At 40.1% G+C, this 18,536-nt stretch overlaps 2 protein-coding genes across 2 annotated transcripts in view; one reads left to right on the top strand and one right to left on the bottom strand.

Moving 5' to 3' along the window:
* The window catches only part of CCDC73 (coiled-coil domain containing 73), an 81,397-nt gene extending 70,824 nt beyond the window's left edge, over positions 1 to 10,573 (bottom strand). The window contains exon 1 of the mRNA XM_065635185.1: positions 10,513 to 10,573. The gene's annotated coding sequence lies outside the window, so the exon portion shown is untranslated. The remainder of the gene's footprint in view (positions 1 to 10,512) is intronic.
* On the top strand, positions 9,847 to 17,753 carry PRRG4 (proline rich and Gla domain 4). Its single transcript, XM_065635186.1, has 6 exons — positions 9,847 to 9,901; positions 10,692 to 10,807; positions 13,903 to 14,066; positions 15,263 to 15,311; positions 16,018 to 16,153; positions 17,531 to 17,753. Exons 2-6 carry the CDS (start codon positions 10,702 to 10,704, stop codon positions 17,751 to 17,753), a joined length of 678 nt encoding a protein of 225 aa, XP_065491258.1. The 5' UTR covers positions 9,847 to 9,901; positions 10,692 to 10,701.
* Positions 17,754 to 18,536: the final 783 nt, after the last annotated feature.

Below are 18,536 nucleotides of genomic sequence, written 5' to 3'. Positions count from 1 at the left end.
GCTATTGCTAGACTTGACCCAAATTCAGTTAATTTATACTTAGAACTGAAAATATTACTATTAATTTGATATATTTCATAAAATAGTGACAGTTATTTAGCAGAGGTTCTTAGGGACATGGTTTAGAGGTGGACTGGACAATGTTAGGTTAACAGTTGGACTTGGTGATCTTAGAACCGTTTTGTTTGGAAAAGACCTTTATGATTCCATGAATTGTATTTCTAGAAAATAATATTTGCAGTTACATTAATTTGTGTTGTGTGGTAGGTGGTTATTTAAGTTCTTTATGTACAAACTTATCCTTATATCAGCCAGACCAACCCTTATTGACAGGGCACAGCCCCAGGATGGGAAAACACACTATTTGGGATCCCTGAAGGAGTTCGGCAGTACCTATGGCCAAGCACCCTAAATCACGAGGTTTCTTCCAAAACTGCCACCTCCCAGAGCTCCAAGTTCTGCTGCACAAGGGGCTGGTGGGTTTGCTGGACATGCTGCAAATGTTCTTTGATTTTTAAATCCTTTCAGATTCTATGGTCTCAAGTCTTTCCAAAAAGCTCTACGTGTTAGGTGTCCTTTGTCCTTAGAACAGCTGTATTTTAATTGCTTCTTGCTCTGGACATATCCCTGTTTTCCGAATTATGCCATATTCAAACAGACCAAGCAACCAGTGAGGGCAAATAAAGCTCAGTTCTTCGGCTTGATGCAGAAGCAGACCTGATCAAGAAATCCATTAAACGTACACAATCAACTGCTTTGCTGAACACTCAGCACCAAAAAAGAAGATTAAACCCCAAAAATGTCTGCTACAAGTAACAAGTTTCAAAACCTTAATCTGAGATTTAACATTAACACAACCTCATCGTTTCCTTCCTCACATGAAGGACATAAACCGCACTCACACTGACTGCACCGTCAGCTACGGCCTCACTCGTGCAGGGAGAGCTGTTTAAAAAAAAAAATAATAAATCGAGTTGCTGATGTATGTAAAATAAAGTCTGTCCTATGACAAAAAATAATTTATAGTACTGTAATTCTGGGCATTTCTCAAATATCCATTCCCAATACCTTAAAATAACTTGATGTGTTTTTCAGTTATAAAAGTCTGCTCAAATACTTTGCTAGCATAAAAAATGGTATCAGATTCGAAATAATTTTTAAATAAAGAAAATATCTTTCTTCCGTGTTTTGCTCAAATAAAAAGGATTTTTTTTTTTGACCACATAAACCCTCACAAATGCTACAAAGGTACACAAAAACCAGCCATGATTCTTCCTTAACATTTTTCTGGCATTTTTTTAAAAGGGTGTGGCGTGCTTAGTTGTGTTTTTTGGGTTTTGTTTTGGGGTTTTTTGGTGGTTTGTTTGTTTTGTGGGGTTTTTTGTTACTTGCCTTTTTTTCGTTAAATACAGGGGGGTTGTTTTGTTGTTTAAAAGAAACCAAACTAGCAAGTACCACCAAATTCAATGGATAATTTTATTGGGATCAGCATCAGACCTCAGATTAGCACAAACTGACATCTGAAAGACATAAAAATACTTAAGTCTCTTTTAATTTTGTTTTCATAATTGTATTATAGAAAATAAGCTGGTGTAAGAGATTGGGGGGGAGGGGAAGAATCAGGGACTCTTTGGCTGACTGGACGTGTTACATTAATTTCTTAATATGTGAAGGAGTGGATTACCCCTTTAACAGCAATGGAAAATTAGTTTCTTTATTTCTTCATTAAGTCTGTGGGAGGGAAATTAATTTTCTACTCTAGTTTTCAAAATTAATTGAATATATCTTTATTAAAGTGATAAATATACACAGATGCTTTTTGGTTGAAAGAATTCTCTAAATTAATCCTAAACAGACATTTTCAAAACAGTATGGTAGCACATAGTTATTTGGTTTGGTTCATTTTCTGATGTTATAAAAATATTGAAAAAAAAAAAAAGGATCATATAAACCCAGTATAATAATGCTGTCTATAGAAAAAAATATCTGAAAACAGTTTTTCATGGAGAAATTTTGTATTATTAGTTAAATAGCATATTTTTAGTCTTCATTTCTTCCTACTCTGACTGTATTATTATTGTATCCATGTTCTTGCAGCTTCTGACATGCCCCTAAGTGTCTATGCTGTCATACATATAGACATAAGCATCAAAAAAATGGAGGGTTTTGATCACTCTAACAAGAAACCGTCATTTTCAAAAGCATCATCCACTTAGTTTGAAGAATGAGGCAAAGTACCTTGAAGTGTCTAGAGATCTTCATGTGTGTATTGGTCCTTAGAGGAGCTTACAAGACATCTCAAAAGTTACTCATTTACTTCCTATGCATTCAGTGTTTTTATATCTGTTTGCATTGTAAGTATATTTCATATGGTGTACTTCCACCATGGCATCATTAGATTCCTCTATTTACATTCTTTAGTACTCTTTTATGCAAAGTCAACCACCTCAAAGTGCCAACAGTATTTTTATTTAGCCTGCTATTGCATAAATAACCATTTTATCCAAGATCTTTCTTACTCAAAAAATAAGTCATTTTTCTAAAGAACTTGGATGTTTAAACAGTGGATAAAACCTGCCGATGGCAACAGTGACTTTTCCATCTCCTGGGATCTTCAGCTGAAGACCAGATGCCTTAGCAAACAACGTGCTTTGGCCAAACACAAGCTTTGGAAGGAACAGAAAAATACCACAGTGGAATCCAGGAGCGAATAAGGAAAGTTAGATTTGTCAGTCCTTTAGAAGCATCAAGTCCTTCATTCACTTTTGGTGTAAAGGTTGAAAAGAGTAAGAAAATTCATGACAGAGTCTCCTACAACTTAATTGTCCTCAAATACCTCAGATGCATTAAACGGCATATTGTTTCTCATCCCTCACTCAACGACAATTAGAAGTCCATGCTATTTTATGGGACCTGTCTCCCTGCACAAATAAGTAATCATGTACAAAATTACACCAATAGACACAGGTTATTTTCAGCTTTTCTAGGTTTTAAACTTAAATGGCCAACTTTGTAACTTTTACCATCTTTCATGAGTTACTGTATTACTCTTTAAAGAAAAATCTAAGAAATAAGTCATAAGACAATTCTTCCTGAAATTGCAAAGTCCATCCTCTACCACTAAGTCTCAAGCAAAAGCCACTGATTTCTCCATTTAGTAAGATCTTTAACTGCTTGACAGTCTTGACTACAAAAAAAAAGAGCATTGTTGTATTAAAAAAATAATAATCCATGAATGCAGAGAGTCAAACCACCTTTGTAATCCTTCAAGAACAATGACCTTTAAGGGGATTGTTCTAATTAATCACTTAGAACTCCTAAATTATTTCCAACCTGAAAAATGTATTTAAAAGCTTGTAATATTTTTCCAGTCATTTTCTAGGTTATTAAAAAAAAACCAAACCCACACACCAAAACAAACAACCCAAAAAACAACAACAGCAAAAAGACAAACAAACAAAACACCACACACAACAAACCCCCACAAAATTATTCACTAAGTTAAACACCAAAGATGGAAACAGCCCTACATGGTCAATGGTGATTCATCTTCGCAGAAGTTCAAGTCATCTTTTTATAGGCTTCACCTTAATATACGTTAATAGAATTCTGGTGAATTCTTTTGAGATTATTCTCATTGTAAAAGAAGAAGAAAGAGCGGAATACAAGTAAGTAATTAAACAATGGGGGGAAATTACAGCTGATCTCCTTACTAGGAAGTTAATAGGAAGTTCTTGTTTGGTTGGTCAAACAAATAGTATCTTAATTATAGGCACACAGAGTGTAGGAATTAGATATGCAAAGTTTACATCAAACAAAAGCAAGACTGTCAAAAGCATTCACACATCAAACAACCTGTCCAATCCATTCTGCTGCAATAGCTCTTCTCTTTCCAAACTGCCAACTATGAAGTTGCAAAACACAACTAAGAGGAAGAAGCAGAACAAGTTCTTCACTTGCTCAGATAATTTATGGCTAGACAGTAGCTTGTTTAAAAAGTCTGAGTGCACACAGCATCTTCATTAACATGTTAACCTTAATTTGCAAAGATAAATAAGATGCATTCTTTGCCTAGAGAAAAAACTTAGCATTAATGCACAGCGAAGTAAAAACAAACTTCAACTCTGCCTCCCCTTACTAGGAGAACTTAAAGAAGCAGAACAAGGGGAAGTCTACATAAAAATAAAGCACCAGACAAGATCTCAACTACTTGGGGAAACAAGTCAGTGGTGAAATGATCAAAGGAGCTATCACCAAAAATTCTCTTATTTAGGAAAACACAAAAACAGATCTATGATCCACCTCATAATTAAGACAGCACAAAGTGGAGACCCTTCCAATGATGCAACATTTATTGAAGTTTCAAGTGTGATAGGCTTTTACCAGTATTGCTATTTTAATTGCCTCACGCATGCTCTTGTAAATGTCAAGAGTTGTACGCACACTCGAGATGCGGTCACTACAACTATTTTGTTGGAAACAAAGTGGAGTTTTGGGGTCCACAAAGCAAAAAGAATTTGTACCGGTACTCCTCAATGGATCTCTTTGTACGTCACTTAAATTTTCTGCACATTTTCTTAGCCAGAGAGACTATTGAGGCAGGTTGTCATCACTGATCTTAACAACATTTTCAGAAAAAATCTTTGCTTCTGTCTAGTCTATAAATTTTTTTTAGAACCAGGTTTTAGACCATAGCAACGAATAACTGCATCATCTACAGACCTGCACTGGTTTTATCTTGCACGTGGCATTCTCTCATTTGGACTAAAAACCTGAAACCTCTCACCAATTGCTTCCTCAAATGCAATAAAATTCACTTTGTTCTTTTTCTGGCTGTAATGTGCTAGACCATTTTCTAGAAACATTAATCAACATAAAAAGAATGGCAAATTACAATGTGAAGGGGGAAAAAAAAAAACAAACAAACAACGAACAACCACACAACAAAACAAAACACAAAATAAAAAACCCCCAAACAAACAAAAAAAACCACACAACAAAACACCACCAACCAAACACCAGGTTAAGACCACTGTCTATAAAATTCGTTATAATGAAACACAGTAAAAATTTGTTCTGTTATCAACCATAACAAGAATTACGTTTGCTTGGATAAAAGCACCTAAAATAAGCACCTCACCCATTTAGAGTTGCCTTATACTCACCAGGAGACATATATCAAATTTTTAAGATTACATGTCTAAAGAAAAATTCTTAAAAACCCTCTTCTCACCTTAAGTCTTCAAGCAACCCTCCCATAACCACAACCAAATTCCTTGCGGATCAACCAAATAGCCACCAAATAGAAACTGACTGTATCACAGCAATGAAGTTAACAAACATATCTGCACAGCTACCAGAATAAATGCCAAGTATAACAGAAACATCAATATCTATTGCATTTATGCTTGTCAGAAGCCAGTATTTCTGCTGCAGCTGAGCAAAATTAACACACAGCCAAACCTGTTAATCTGGTATTGCATTACCTCACCTACAAATAAACCAAAAGCTCAATTTTGCTAGAAAATGAAGCCTTTTCAAGCCACATTTCATACAGCTTTGTCTTGTATACTTTGACAACACATTCGCAGCAGGAACATTCAGAACTATGAATGAAAGCAGAGCTGTAAGAGGAAGCTGAAAGGCTCCCTCTGGTGTGAACAAGAAAAAAGAAACAAGTCCAAGAAAACAACTGTACAGAGAAATGTGTTAGTGAGACAAAAAAGATGATGCAACAGAAATACATAAGGAGCTAAATGTTAACCCCAGATCTTAGAAAGCTGAGATGAGGCTGAAACATCAGGGCTTTTGCTCTACTAGAAGCAGACGGTATCACAGGATGGTTGAGGTTGGAAGGGACCTCTGGAGGTCACTGTCGTGGTTTGATTGCGGGGTGACAATAAAACCGTGGCAGATGTATTGTTAACCTCCTCTCCCCCCCGCCTTTCCCCTTCAGCCCCTCCCTCTCCCCCCCTTCCCACTAAGGACAGGCGACTGGGAGGGAAAGAAGGACAGAGAGAAGAGAGTTGGAAAAAAAATTAAAAAAAAGTTTTACTAATGCTACTAATAAAAATAGAGAAAATAATACAAAATGTACAAAACCAATCTTGAAAGTCCCGGCAGCTGCTCCGCCAGATGTGGGGTCGGCACCCGAAGTCCTGGACTGGACTCTGCAGCCAACCGGAGCTGGATCCAGTCTGTCACTGGGCCTCAGTTCGCAGGGACAACTCGCAAGGTCCTCTCCCAGTGTCAGCCACAAGGAAAAGGGGTGAGATCCTCGTGATCCCCCACTTTTATATGAAGTATGACGTGAATGGGATGGAATACTTTAGTTGGTCAATTTTCAGTTCACCTCCTGCTTGCACATCTCGCAGGATGCATCATTATCAATGACCTTGCATTCCATTGCTATGTCTACCAAAACATGTACCTAACTTTCAGGAAAACTGCAGTTAGTAAGAAGACTTTAGCTGACAGGGAAATTCACTAAAGGAGAAACTTGTTTTTAACAAAACCAGGACAGTCACTCATCTGGTCCACCAGCCCCACTCACCCCCAAGCTGGGCCACCTCCAGCCAGTTGCCCAGGTGGCTTTTGAACATCTCCAAGGATGGAGACTCCACAACTTCTCTGGGCAACCTGTGCTGGTGCTCAGTCTCCCCCACAGTATGAGGTGGTTTCCTTACGTTCAGGAGGAACCTCCTGCGTTTCGGTTTGTGCCCGTTGCCTCTTGCTCTGTCACTGGGCACCATTGAGGAGAGCCTGGCTCTATCTCCTTTACATCCTCCCTTCAAATATTTGTACACAGATGAGATTTCCTCCCCCTTCACGCCAACAATTTTCATTCCTGCCTTGGGACCTTAAATATCAAAACCAACCAGGATGATTTTGCTAGTCAAAAAGTATCTCACCAAAACAAGATAAAATTGTATCAAGAAATGCCAGAAGCAGTTTTCATCACACTACTCAAAGGTTTTGACATTAATATTTTTTTATCTTGTGTATATTTGGGAGCACATTGTTTTAAATGAACCAATTTACACTGACAGTTTTCCACAGGCTGTTTCCTGGAATTCTCACATCAGGACACATACGTACAGATCCCACAACACGCCAGTCTTTCCAATGACAAAAAAAAAAAAAGAAGAGTTCTGCCTTATTAAAATTTGCTGCACGTAAAAATACTTTGAGCAACTGACAGCAGAGAATGTTAATCCTACTAGATGAGCAGCATCCTTGGTGGGAGCTGACAGCACTCATCAACTGGGAGCACTGGGCCCATTACTGAAACTAAAGTGGGTGTTTGCTTCCCCATCAGTATCGGTAACATTTCCATTCCCTTTCAAATATTGAATACAGAGACAAGTATATGTGAAATTCAGCCTTGCAAGGCTTTTACTGACCCTCTGTAAGCATTTTTAGTTGAGTAACTTTCCCTTAAAGATTAGTATACTAACAATAACAAACTTTGTTAGTTGGATGTATACTTACTTCTGTTATTTACGTGTTATTACAAGTGGATATATTATTCCTCAGGATCACAAAGATGGGCACATGGGAACATAGGCTGAGCTCAGCGAGGGGCACGTAGGAGAAAATTAGTGTCTTTTCCAAATGAAAGACTACCCTTTCCTGTTTTCCAACATATAAGAACTTAATCTTTTCTTGTTACATCTCGATAATAAATAATCTATACTGTTTATGTTTTGTGTGGCATGGTTTTGAAAAACCTCCACCACACACGCAGAAATACCAGCGCACACACAGACAGAAGACACAAGTGTTCTCCCAAGATCCACACTGGCAAAAACATCCAAGTTAACTATTGTTGAGTGTTATAGATCCAAGGGCCTTTCCCACCAGAGTTCTACAGCATTGCTCCTCCACCTTCAGACCAGAGGTGAGGTCCCAGCAGAGGGTTCAGATGGAGCTGATCTGTTTCTTGGTCCACGCCCCGGATGATGCACATAAGCAATTCTAAAATCTTTTTCCCTCTCTCTTAATAATGACATGCAATGGTGGCATAACATAACAGAGATCTACCTGTTGCTTGTGTAACAGAGGGACCTCATACAATGTTGTTGGTTTGGCACATAAAAAGCTTCCACACACACATGCAAGTATTTTACTTAAACACACCACAGAGATGTTGTGCATTCATACCCTTGCACTGTAGCTCTCAGCAGCTATTTCACTGGTTGACGCCACTCTCGCAGACACAGTCATGTTGGAATTCAGGTAAGGGCTGAGTAGAAGCACACAGGAGGAAGTTGTAAGGACCTTTACAAAATAATGGCAATTTCTCTTGTTTCCCAACATGCAACAACTAAGTATTCCTGCCTCCTCAGTATTATGTAGACAATAAACAATCTGTATTGCTCTTTTCTTACACAATATTGTTATCTTAGTCCTCCACTGTGTTACAAGCACATACATAATCATACTACAAAATTTTCTGTTGCGATCTCCAGCAGCTAAAAAAGCATTAGAGCCAGTCCAGCTCATAAGTCACATATTCAGCAAGCACCTCTTAACTGCAGTGTGTGATGTCATTAAGTAAATATTTAACCACAGCCATCATTCCTCCAAAGCAGTTCTCCTTATTTCACGCATCAGAAGTTTCTGTTTTTCTCCAGAGAACACCTGATCACTTCCACCAGTGTTATCCAACACCCTCGTTCTACTCTTTCCTACTTCTGTATATGAGTCATTCCAGCACTTAAATACATAATACAATCCAGAGACACTACAGGAGATATTCTAGCACAGACACCGATCACCTTCAGTCCCTGGATTTCCTGGTAGCAAAATTGTTCCACTCATGTGTTTCAAGAGCTTCTTCGGTGTCCAGTTTTTAACCCAATCCATCCCAAAATTCTTCACGTATTTAATGTTACCAGCACACTGTGTTAAATGCATTTTCAACCTCACCTTTTGAAAGACTTTTCAAGTCTCTTGCCCTCCTAAGCACCACATACGGTTTGGGAAGATACTTTTATAGCAAGCGTGAAGTAGTAAATTCGCTCGTGTCTTTTGGAGAATCCAAAGCCACCACAGACCCAAGTGCTTGACCCAGCCTCCATGCCCGGCTGCTCCTCGGCTCTGGGCAGGAGGGTGACGGAGGCCCCAGGGCAGGTGTGGAGACCTAATGAGCTTCAGGGAGCCACGTCTGCCGCTCTCCAGCCTTTACGGTTAAAGTTCACGTTAAGTTTTGTCTTTACTTCACCATCAAAGTTATTTTCACATGTGCAAAACTTACGCTGGTCCTTTTCCCCGCTGTGGTTAGCTGCCTGGCTAGAAAAGCTTGGCAAACGCAAAACACTCGTTTGCCATTAGGTAAGTAACTGCTTGTGGACAAGCAGCTAATTAAAAGGCACCGTATCTCACCCCCTTTGGGGAGGAACTCCCTCTCCACAGGTTCTGCTCAGCAAACACCTTGCCATTAGACCAGGGGCTTTACTTTTGGGAGACAGAAAGCCAAGCCAGGTTGTCAGCCTCATGATTACCACAGGAGGAAAAAAAAATAATTAAAAATAAAAAAAAAAATAAAAGCCAGGTTTAGCAGTAAAAGGCGTTCACAGAAGACAAAAACACTGCTACCTTGTCTTCAGAGGGCTCCCGGGGTGGGCTGAGACAGCCAGGTGCGTGCAAGCGAAGCCCAGGCCGGTGCCCGGAGAAGCCCCAGCGCTCCTGCCGTCGCCCCGGCTCCCTGTCCGGCTTTCCCGGCGCTCCCACCGACCCCCTTTTCCCTCAGGCTCGAGGGCGCGAAGCCCGGGCAGGGCGGGCGGGGGCGGCCCCGGGACTCCGCCGCGCCCTTTCCAGGAAGCGCCGCAGCAGCCCCGGCAGCCGCAGCCCCGGCAGCCGCTCGCCCCGGGTCCCCGCCGGAGCCCCGCCAGGGCAGGTAGGGCCGTGCGGCGGGAAACGCGACCCGGCGCCCCTTCTCCCCCCCGCGCCGGGCTGCGGGACGGGGGGCGCTTCCCGGCCGACGCCTCCCGCTCCCCCGGGACCTGCGCGGCTTGTGCGGGCGGCTCTGCCTGGGGGGAGCTCGGGGGGGCCGGGGGAGGAACTGGGGCAGCCCCTGGGGGAGGGTCCCGGCGGGGACCAGGGGCCGCTGTGCCCTCGGTGTCGCGGGTGCCGTCGGGTGGTCGCCGCACGGCTCCGCTCCAGGCAGCGAGCGCGGGTTTTCTCTGCGTCGGACCCTCGGAAGAATTCAGAATTCTTATTTTCTACAGCTACCTAGGTGCGAGAGGGCAGGCTCTCCCCGGGAGCGTTGGCTGGGAGGAGGTTGGCAGCGGTTTTCTCCTGGCAAAATGGTTTCTGCTTACGGCGGGGAACTCTTAGAACCTGCTGCGGCCGCTCTGGGCGGTTTGGAAGGGTCCCTGCAGCCCCCCGTGTGCCGCCTTTCCCCGGTAAATCCCCAAACAACCGGGCTCAGCTCGGCCCCGGCAGAGCCCAGCGGAGCAGGAGGGATCGCCCGGTGACATGTGCGGCTCTTATGCAACGAAAACTTACTGATAGACACGCAGGACCAGTTTGGATCCGCGTTTTTCTTCTCGGAAACCATCAGCCTCCGCTGCGTGTAGGCGCTTGCGTTGGATGACTTCATAGGATTCCCTCAGGGGTCATCGGGGACACTTGGGAAGATTGCGTTGTCATTTTTCTCCTAACCCAGGTTAGTTTCTGTCTGACAGATACCACGCCATGTTTGCGGTTTTGGTGCTGCTGTGTCAACTACATGGGATGATCTTTGCGTTTCCTCACTGCGCAGGGGGAGCAGGTAACCTGAAGCAACCTGAATGGAAAGACGGTAACTTTTAACGTGGTTTTATACTTTCCAGAATAAAACTGTATCTAACTTTGCTTCTGCTGAGAAACCTTTTTAGGTATGCGAATAGTCGTGTGGGGTTTTGGTTCTTTTTTTTACTTCATTACAAAAATTAAGCCATTTTATGTTTAATTTTAGAATATTTGAATATCTTTTGCTGAAATGAGAGATAATTGACTTTGATGTCGATATTAAGTATTCATCAGATCCAGTAAAAAGTGCAGATTGGGACAACTGAGCTTTCTCCAAGTCTCAAAGATTATTGTCACTGATATAAGCAGAATCCTCTAAATAACATCAAGATTCCACAAGCTTGAAATCTATATTTAGATAGCACTGCTTTGGTACTATGTGAACACATCACAGTTTTATCTGTGTATCTAAAATTGCTTTGCATTTGAAAGGATGTAATTGCTTGGTTTTTTGAGATGGGTATTTTTTTCTCAACCCCAGATCGCCTTTAAAACATCTTTAAGATGTTAGAACATCTTTAAGACAAATACAGTGCTGCTATTGCAATTCTTCTCTTTGGAGGGAGGGAAGTGGAGAGGAACTGAGGTAAAGCCAAATGAAGTTCCCCAAAAGGACTCAAGCACTATGATGCCAAGCCGTGTAACGCTGAACATTTAAGCATCAGGGCTTCAAAAAGGAATTTGTAACTTAGCTGTCCAGTCTCCTCAGTGGATAAGGAGTGGCTGAAACCTTACGACAGACTTTGAAAAGTCACCACAGTGAGCAGGAGGCTCCTTCAGGGCAGTATGTTGAGCAGGAAACATGGCTGGCAGAAAAATGCTTGAGACGGGTTATTCATTAAAATCCATCTTGCTCTGGGGCATAAAACATCGGGCTGCCAGGCAGCCCTTTCCCTGCGAGTGCACAGCACAGAACCCGCTGCTGACAATAGGCCCAGATCACCCTTCTTGAAAGACAGAGGTGGAAAGAGAAGGGCCCAACTCTTTATCCAGTAATTTAGCAAGTAGAACAGTTGCCAAGAAAACGGGGTACCTGCGTGGAGAGGTTACCCCTTCACCATTTTCTGAACATATCTTACCAGCAGAGTTACTTTATTCAGCACATTGGGTAGATACGTATTTAAAGAAATTCGAGGCGTCCTAAAATTGGGTTTACCGTTTTGTTGAACCATGGCCTAAGGACTGCGTTCAGTTTCCTCACATACAGGACAGAATTCAAATCTATCTGTTTCATTCTCCAAATACTATGTTAATGGGAGGTGGAGATAAGTGCACTTTGACTACCTCCTGTCTTACAAAGTGAAAAAAGTGCAGATAAACGGATAGACACTCTTTGAAAGAGAAAGGGAGCATGTGTCACAGGGAATTAGGGGTCCTAGGCTCCAGGCAGCTTGCCTGTGCAGGCCACCTTAATTAAAATTTATCAATTCTTATCTAAACTAATTGAGAAGGATAGCTAATACTGCTTGCATGGTACGGAATGAAGCAGTAGTGAACAAAACTGAAGATCCCCTTTTCAGAAGATTGACGGTATCCTCATTATTTGCACTGAACAAAGTATTGATAATATTTTTTTCCATGCAGTTATTTTCTCTTTCAACTTGTGGGTTTGGTGTTTGTTTGTTTGTTTCTTTCTTTCTTTGTTTTTGGATGAAGTCCTCTCGGGTTACTCTTAGATATAGCATAAATATTTTAAGCTTAGATTCTCTTACAATTACTTTAGAATAACAGATTTCCCTTCCTACACAAATGTGTGCACACACATATGGATCCAATATGTACGGTAATATTATATAAATATATACAGTAATATTCCTTCAATATACTATAATATTAAAGACATAACCTATATGCAAGTTACACTGCAGTTCTCTTAGTTTTCAGAGAGGAAACCATTTTGAGATACCATTGCAAGATCTAACAGTAACTATTACAGTAAAAATTCCTGAATTATGTGATAATCTAGCCAAACAAGCTAACGAGAACACAGAGTTAATTTGTAATTTAATAACTTTATTCTGCATCTCATCTCTTTTTTTAGCCGTCTGGCTTGGTATACAACAATGCTGTTTCTGCATTACACTTGCAAAAATAATCCTCTAGTCATTTTGCTTAACCCAATAGTCTGAATTTCTTGGAGTACAGATTAGGCTTTCACTGAAAACAAAGCCAGAACACTAATTCTGTCATATAAAGATTTTTTTTTTTTTCCTTAAAGAAGCTGTAGCAAGAGCAGGCTAAAACTTGACTGTGGAAAATGCCTGGTGAGAAAATGCATTCCTGTATCCCAAGGCTTTCTATAATTTCACTAACGCTTCTGGAATCTCACCTCACAACTTATTCCATGAGGCCTCATGGAGCCTGTAGTAAGCCCAAAAGAAGGAAAAGAATTCGATGTCTTCAGAAGTGCCTGTTGTCAGTAAAACTCCTATCATGGACTAATTTAAAACAAATTAACTTGGCAATATGCCAGCCGTTGCATAAAACTTGCTGCCACAACTGCGAAAGGAGAAAAATGTAAAATGAGTAGCACTCTGCTGCTATGATTTTAAATCCAAATTCCATTAAAAAAAAAAAATTGGAACCAACAGATACCAGAATATTGATAAATGTATATTGAGGATTCTTTAGAAGAGTTTGGTTGGTTGTTTTTTTAATCCCTTTTTTCCGCCTTGCCTCCTCCTTCAGTAGATCAGTGTCTTTCTGGGTTTGCATCTGACTGAATTTCTGCTTTATGTGATCATTACTTTGTTCTCAAGAGCTCCAGTGAAAAACTGATGCCCACGTCCCAGAGGGATAATACCAAAGCTTGCACAACAGCTGTCATGAGAATCAAATTCTCTTGGCCAGTATAAGGAATAGCTGAAATACTTTATGAGAAAGGAAAATGTTTATTTTGTATTGTGTAGTTAGAAGTTAGCAGCAAATATGACATTTTAGGAGGAGACTTTGATGTTTCTTTTTCCTGTATGTATTTGAGAGACGCTAGGGGAAGAAGAGGTCTCACTGTGCTCCTTTAGGATATTAACCACCCTTTAAAAATACCAAATTTAGCTTTCCTAACTTGTTTTAAATCAACTTGGGTTTGTTTTTCTTTTTAATTAGTGTTCACATCAGAAAAGGAGGCCAATTTATTCATTGGACGGCATCTTTTGAATAACAGATTTGATTTTGAAGCATTCACGGCAGATAATCTGGAAAGAGAATGCCTTGAAGAGCTGTGCAGTTATGAAGAAGCCAGAGAAGTTTTTGAAGACCCTGATAAAACAGTAAGTGTTCAAACTGAATTTAATATACTGAAGGAGGTTATTGACGAAATCATTACTGTATCTAAATACTGTAGTGCTTCTGCAAACAGCACTTCAGATACTTGCTTATTTTACTGTAAAAGTACAGGCCCCAATTAGATGGGGTTATTGCTTTAGCTACATGGTGAGTTCACCAGAATACATAGTATTGTCTTAAAGACTTTAGATAAGGGCTCCAATTCTGCAAACAGATATAAGTGAAACTGCAGACATACTGCTTGTGGATATACTTATGTGTGTTTTCAGAATCTCTAATAACTTCTCAGCGTGCAATGCGAATGTTTTCCACATGCTCTATGTCTCAATTGGCTGATCATGTGCTTGCATCGTTCCAAAGAAGAGGTTGAAAGGAGCACAGAGCAAATCCGCAGTTCAGCTATTGCTGAGTATTCCTATAGCATTATCTTCCAAATCGCTACCCATATACAGCTATTAAAAAAGAGGAAAATGCATAAGAAACCTTTCAGTCCAATAATGGAATGTGATGATCATCTGAAGACTGGCTCTTGCTGCTCGCAGCAAGAATCTCTTTGATTCTAGGTGTGCTCTGCGCTAACCTGCAGAAAGAGCAAGGAATACACTTTATTCTGGAGGTAGACGTATTAATTTGTCATTGCCAGCATTTTCCTAAGAAAAAGATGGAAGAGTTAAATTGGAATCTTGATGGAGTCTTTTGCTGGGTGGCAAAAGTGGAAATTATAGCTAAACACATGTAATGCATAATAGTCATGCAACATAGAAGTTTTTCTCTTAAATGAATCCCATTATTTTTCCAGCTGATATGAATTCAAATACTGTCCATGCAAATATCTGATTCTCAAGAACTTTGCCTCGTTAATACTCTTCCGTAAGGATTTACAAAGATTAATTGTAAGCATTTTTAGTGTCAGAATATATGCTAACTTCTGTAGTCAGTCAGGCAAAAAAATGCACTTTATCACCAGCTGGCATTTTCTTCTCTGTGAAATTGTAATTTTTATGCAAACTTCAATACATGAGAAAAATATGGAGGGATAAGCACAAATCCTTCAGTGAGCAGGAGATGCTTCTCTTTATGCCATTGTTAAATTTTGCCCACAGTACCAGATTACAAAAACTTGTCTATAAGCCTGCCAATTCTGTATCTTATATAAATCTGATCCTTTGTGTTTCTGTAGATGGATTTTTGGAAAGAATATTCAACTAAAGGCCCCAAAATAAAAATAGGTAAGTAATCTTTTTATTCTTTTCTTATATTGCATGATTCTGTGTTTGTTATAATAGTATTCTTAAAAATACACTATGCATTCAGTTAACAAAATCGGAATTGATCATTTTACTGAAATTCACTGTGAACCGTGCAAGTATATTGCATTATTTGATACAATAAAACATATTCACTGAAGTGTCTTACAGTGGGATCCATTATAAATTTGTCGGTAAAAATAATATTCATTTTGTTATCCGTTTGTCCAATTATTTGTTAGACAATCAGTAAACTTTGGCTGCTTCCTGAGGTTTTGTTTTGTTTGTGTCACTCTCCTTCACCCCCCCCCCGTTTCTTTAACAGTAACATAACAGTCTGCTTCAGGTTCAGACTAGTTTTAATGCCAGGTGTTTTATCAAAAAATGGTCAGTATGACTTCAGGAAAGATGTACAGCCTGATCAAAGCCACAAATACATGAAGTAATGTTTGGAAGGCATCAGAAGACAGACATCGCAACAGTTTTCTGTGCAGAAAAGAGAATATCTACTCGCTTTTGCTTTAAGCTAAATGTAAATGATACTCTGGAGTGGTTATTAACAGCCATCCAGACATTTGTGGAAAAGAACAGCCTTATAGCACAGCAAAATTAACATTTCACAATGTGTACTGTATACCATGTAGATGGAAAGAACGCATAATGAAAATAACCAATGTTTTATCTTCAGGTGATGAGGCACTACAAAAGATTAACGTCACGGGACTTCTCATCAGTCTAGTTACTGCTGGAGTACTGTTAGTTATAGTCGTACTGATTATCTTCTACTGCTGCAAAAGTAGATGCAAATCAAGGCAACCACCAGGGTAAGGAATTTTCACTGCTTAAAACAAAATAAATGCCAAAACAAACTCTCGCCTTAAGAGTGGAATTTAAAAATCAGTGTGTGTTGGTCTAACTGTATTCTCAGAGAATCCAATGGGAGTTCTAGTTCTTCCTTTCCTGGAAGCAAAGTTGGGTGCACACTAGCAGCAGTTGTGCTGAAGTTATTAATGACACAAAAATGTAAACCAATGCTTGCATGGCTGATGTACCTTTGAGGGTTTGGGGGTTTTTTTGTGTAGGTTCTTTGTTCCAAAATATTCATAGTAAAAAGATGGAATCATTTTAATCAGTTGGGGCCTGCAATGGGAAGTCGAACATGTTCTGTTCACTCTTTGAAGTAGGATGTATGCTCTTCATGGCACGTAGTCACCTCAGATGTGAAACGAGGTTGGAGGAAATGCTTCCCTACCAATCTTCTAGCCCCTCTTGTTCTTTTATCCCAAACTTGAATATAAGAGGATTCTGTGTTTCTTTTTCCCTATAAATTTCATGTTACCGAGCTATTCTTACCAAGTGGTTTGGAGAGATTATTTGGCTTCTGGTCTTTATGATCATTGAAAACAAGTGGGTTTTGTTGTGTGGTGGTGTTTCTTTCTGTGTTAGTGGGGTTTGTGAGTTTTGTTTTTTTTTTTTTTTCAGCAAATAAGACTGTCATGGTTTGATTGCGGGGTGACAATAAAACCGTGGCAGATGTATTGTTAACCTCCTCTCCCCCCTGCCTTTCCCCTTCAGCCCCTCCCTCTCCCCCCTTCCCACTAAGGACAGGTGATTGGGAGGAAAAGGAGGACAGAGAGAAGAGAGTTGGAAAAAAAATAAAAAAAGTTTTACTAATGCTACTAATAAAAATAGAGAAAATAATACAAAATATACAAAACCAATCTTGAAAGTCCCAGCAGCTGCTCTGCCAGATGTGGGGTCGGCACCCAACGTCCTGGACTGGACTCTGCAGCCAACTGGAGCTGGATTCAGTCTGTCACTGGGCCTCAGTTCGCAGGGACAACTCGTAAGGTCCTCTCCCAGTGTCGGCCATAAGGAAAAAGGGATGAGATCCTCGTGATCCCCCACTTTTATATGAAGTATGACGTGAATGGGATGGAATACTTTAGTTGGTCAATATTCAGTTCACCTCCTGCTTGCACATCTCGCGGGATGCATCATTATCAATGACCTTGCATTCCATTGCTATGTCTGCCAAAACATGTACCTAACTTTCAGGAAAACTGCAGTTAGTAAGACGACTTTAGCTGACAGGGAAATTCACTAAAAGAGAAACTTGTTTTTAACAAAACCAGGACAAAGACTTATTCTTTCTTCCATTTAAAACAGAAGCTGACGCAATGCTGTTAACTTTTGTTTAGGTACTTGGATTACGTAAGAAGACAAAGTTCATCTAGCATCTTCAGAAGGCACGAAGAATTTTCTTTAAACCCGCTTCCTCCGAGAACTGACGATTCAGGACTACCAACTTACGAGCAAGCAGTTACTTCAGATGGACACCATGACCTGCCACCACCCCCTTATCCAGGGCCCCCAAAAGGGCCACGGGTGTTTAGAAAGTCAATGTCACTTCCTGCCCCTTAGTCACAAACCTCCTCCTGGGGTGATGGAGGAATTACTGAAACATGCTTTTTTAAAAAAAGCGTGTGCTACCTTGCATATTGCAAGACAATTTAGAAAAATGTGGAGGATCTTCAGCACAACTAGGAATGAGTGAAAATCCCATTTGGGAAAAGGGGTGACCCGTTGCAGAGCCTGCAGGACTGTTCTTTGCACAGGGTTATCGCGCTAAGAGGGGTGAATGCGTAAAGAGTACATCTCGTACTGCCACCTGCTTCCATACGCACTTTGAGCCATCCCATCATATTATTGATGTTTCATTAACAGCTTTTTTTTCTTTAAAAGGAACAGTATTTTAATTGGTCTTATTAACACTGGTTTTTGTGACTATGAATACTTTAAACCACTATAAGTCTACTTTGTTGTTTGATATGTTTACTTCATTGCTGTGTAAATTTTTTATTCATTTTAATAATACATTTGAGTATGAAAATTTCATTATTTGATCTTTCAAATGTATATATATTACCACTTCTGGATTAGACTTGTTTGTTTTGGACATTGCTGGTTAACACACTACTCAATGTGTTGTATTTTTGTGATTATAGTTTTGGATGAAAAAGAACCATTAATTGCACTGCACATTACCCATTCAAACAAAATATACCTTTATCAAATGTTTTTTTGATATTTGCTTTGACCTGGTATTTAGTGCTGAATGAATACTATGGGTTGGTGATGTTAAGCAAAGAGCTAGAGATTTGTCCTGTGTTAAAAAAGTACCCAGGTTTTACAGATAATGTTTCT

Source organism: Caloenas nicobarica, chromosome 5 (genome assembly GCF_036013445.1).
Source record: "Caloenas nicobarica isolate bCalNic1 chromosome 5, bCalNic1.hap1, whole genome shotgun sequence".
Classification (NCBI taxonomy): domain Eukaryota; kingdom Metazoa; phylum Chordata; class Aves; order Columbiformes; family Columbidae; genus Caloenas; species Caloenas nicobarica.
This window is presented reverse-complemented; position numbering and strand designations above follow the sequence as displayed.

Bases quoted from the DNA above. Each gene is read 5' to 3' on its own strand.
- PRRG4 (XM_065635186.1), top strand. From the start codon at position 10,702: ATGTTTGCGGTTTTGGTGCTGCTGTGTCAACTACATGGGATGATCTTT. The intron at 14,067-15,262 runs GTAAGTGTTCAA...GTGTTTCTGTAG, and splicing joins TTGAAGACCCTGATAAAACA to ATGGATTTTTGGAAAGAATA. The intron at 16,154-17,530 runs GTAAGGAATTTT...ACTTTTGTTTAG, and splicing joins AAATCAAGGCAACCACCAGG to GTACTTGGATTACGTAAGAA.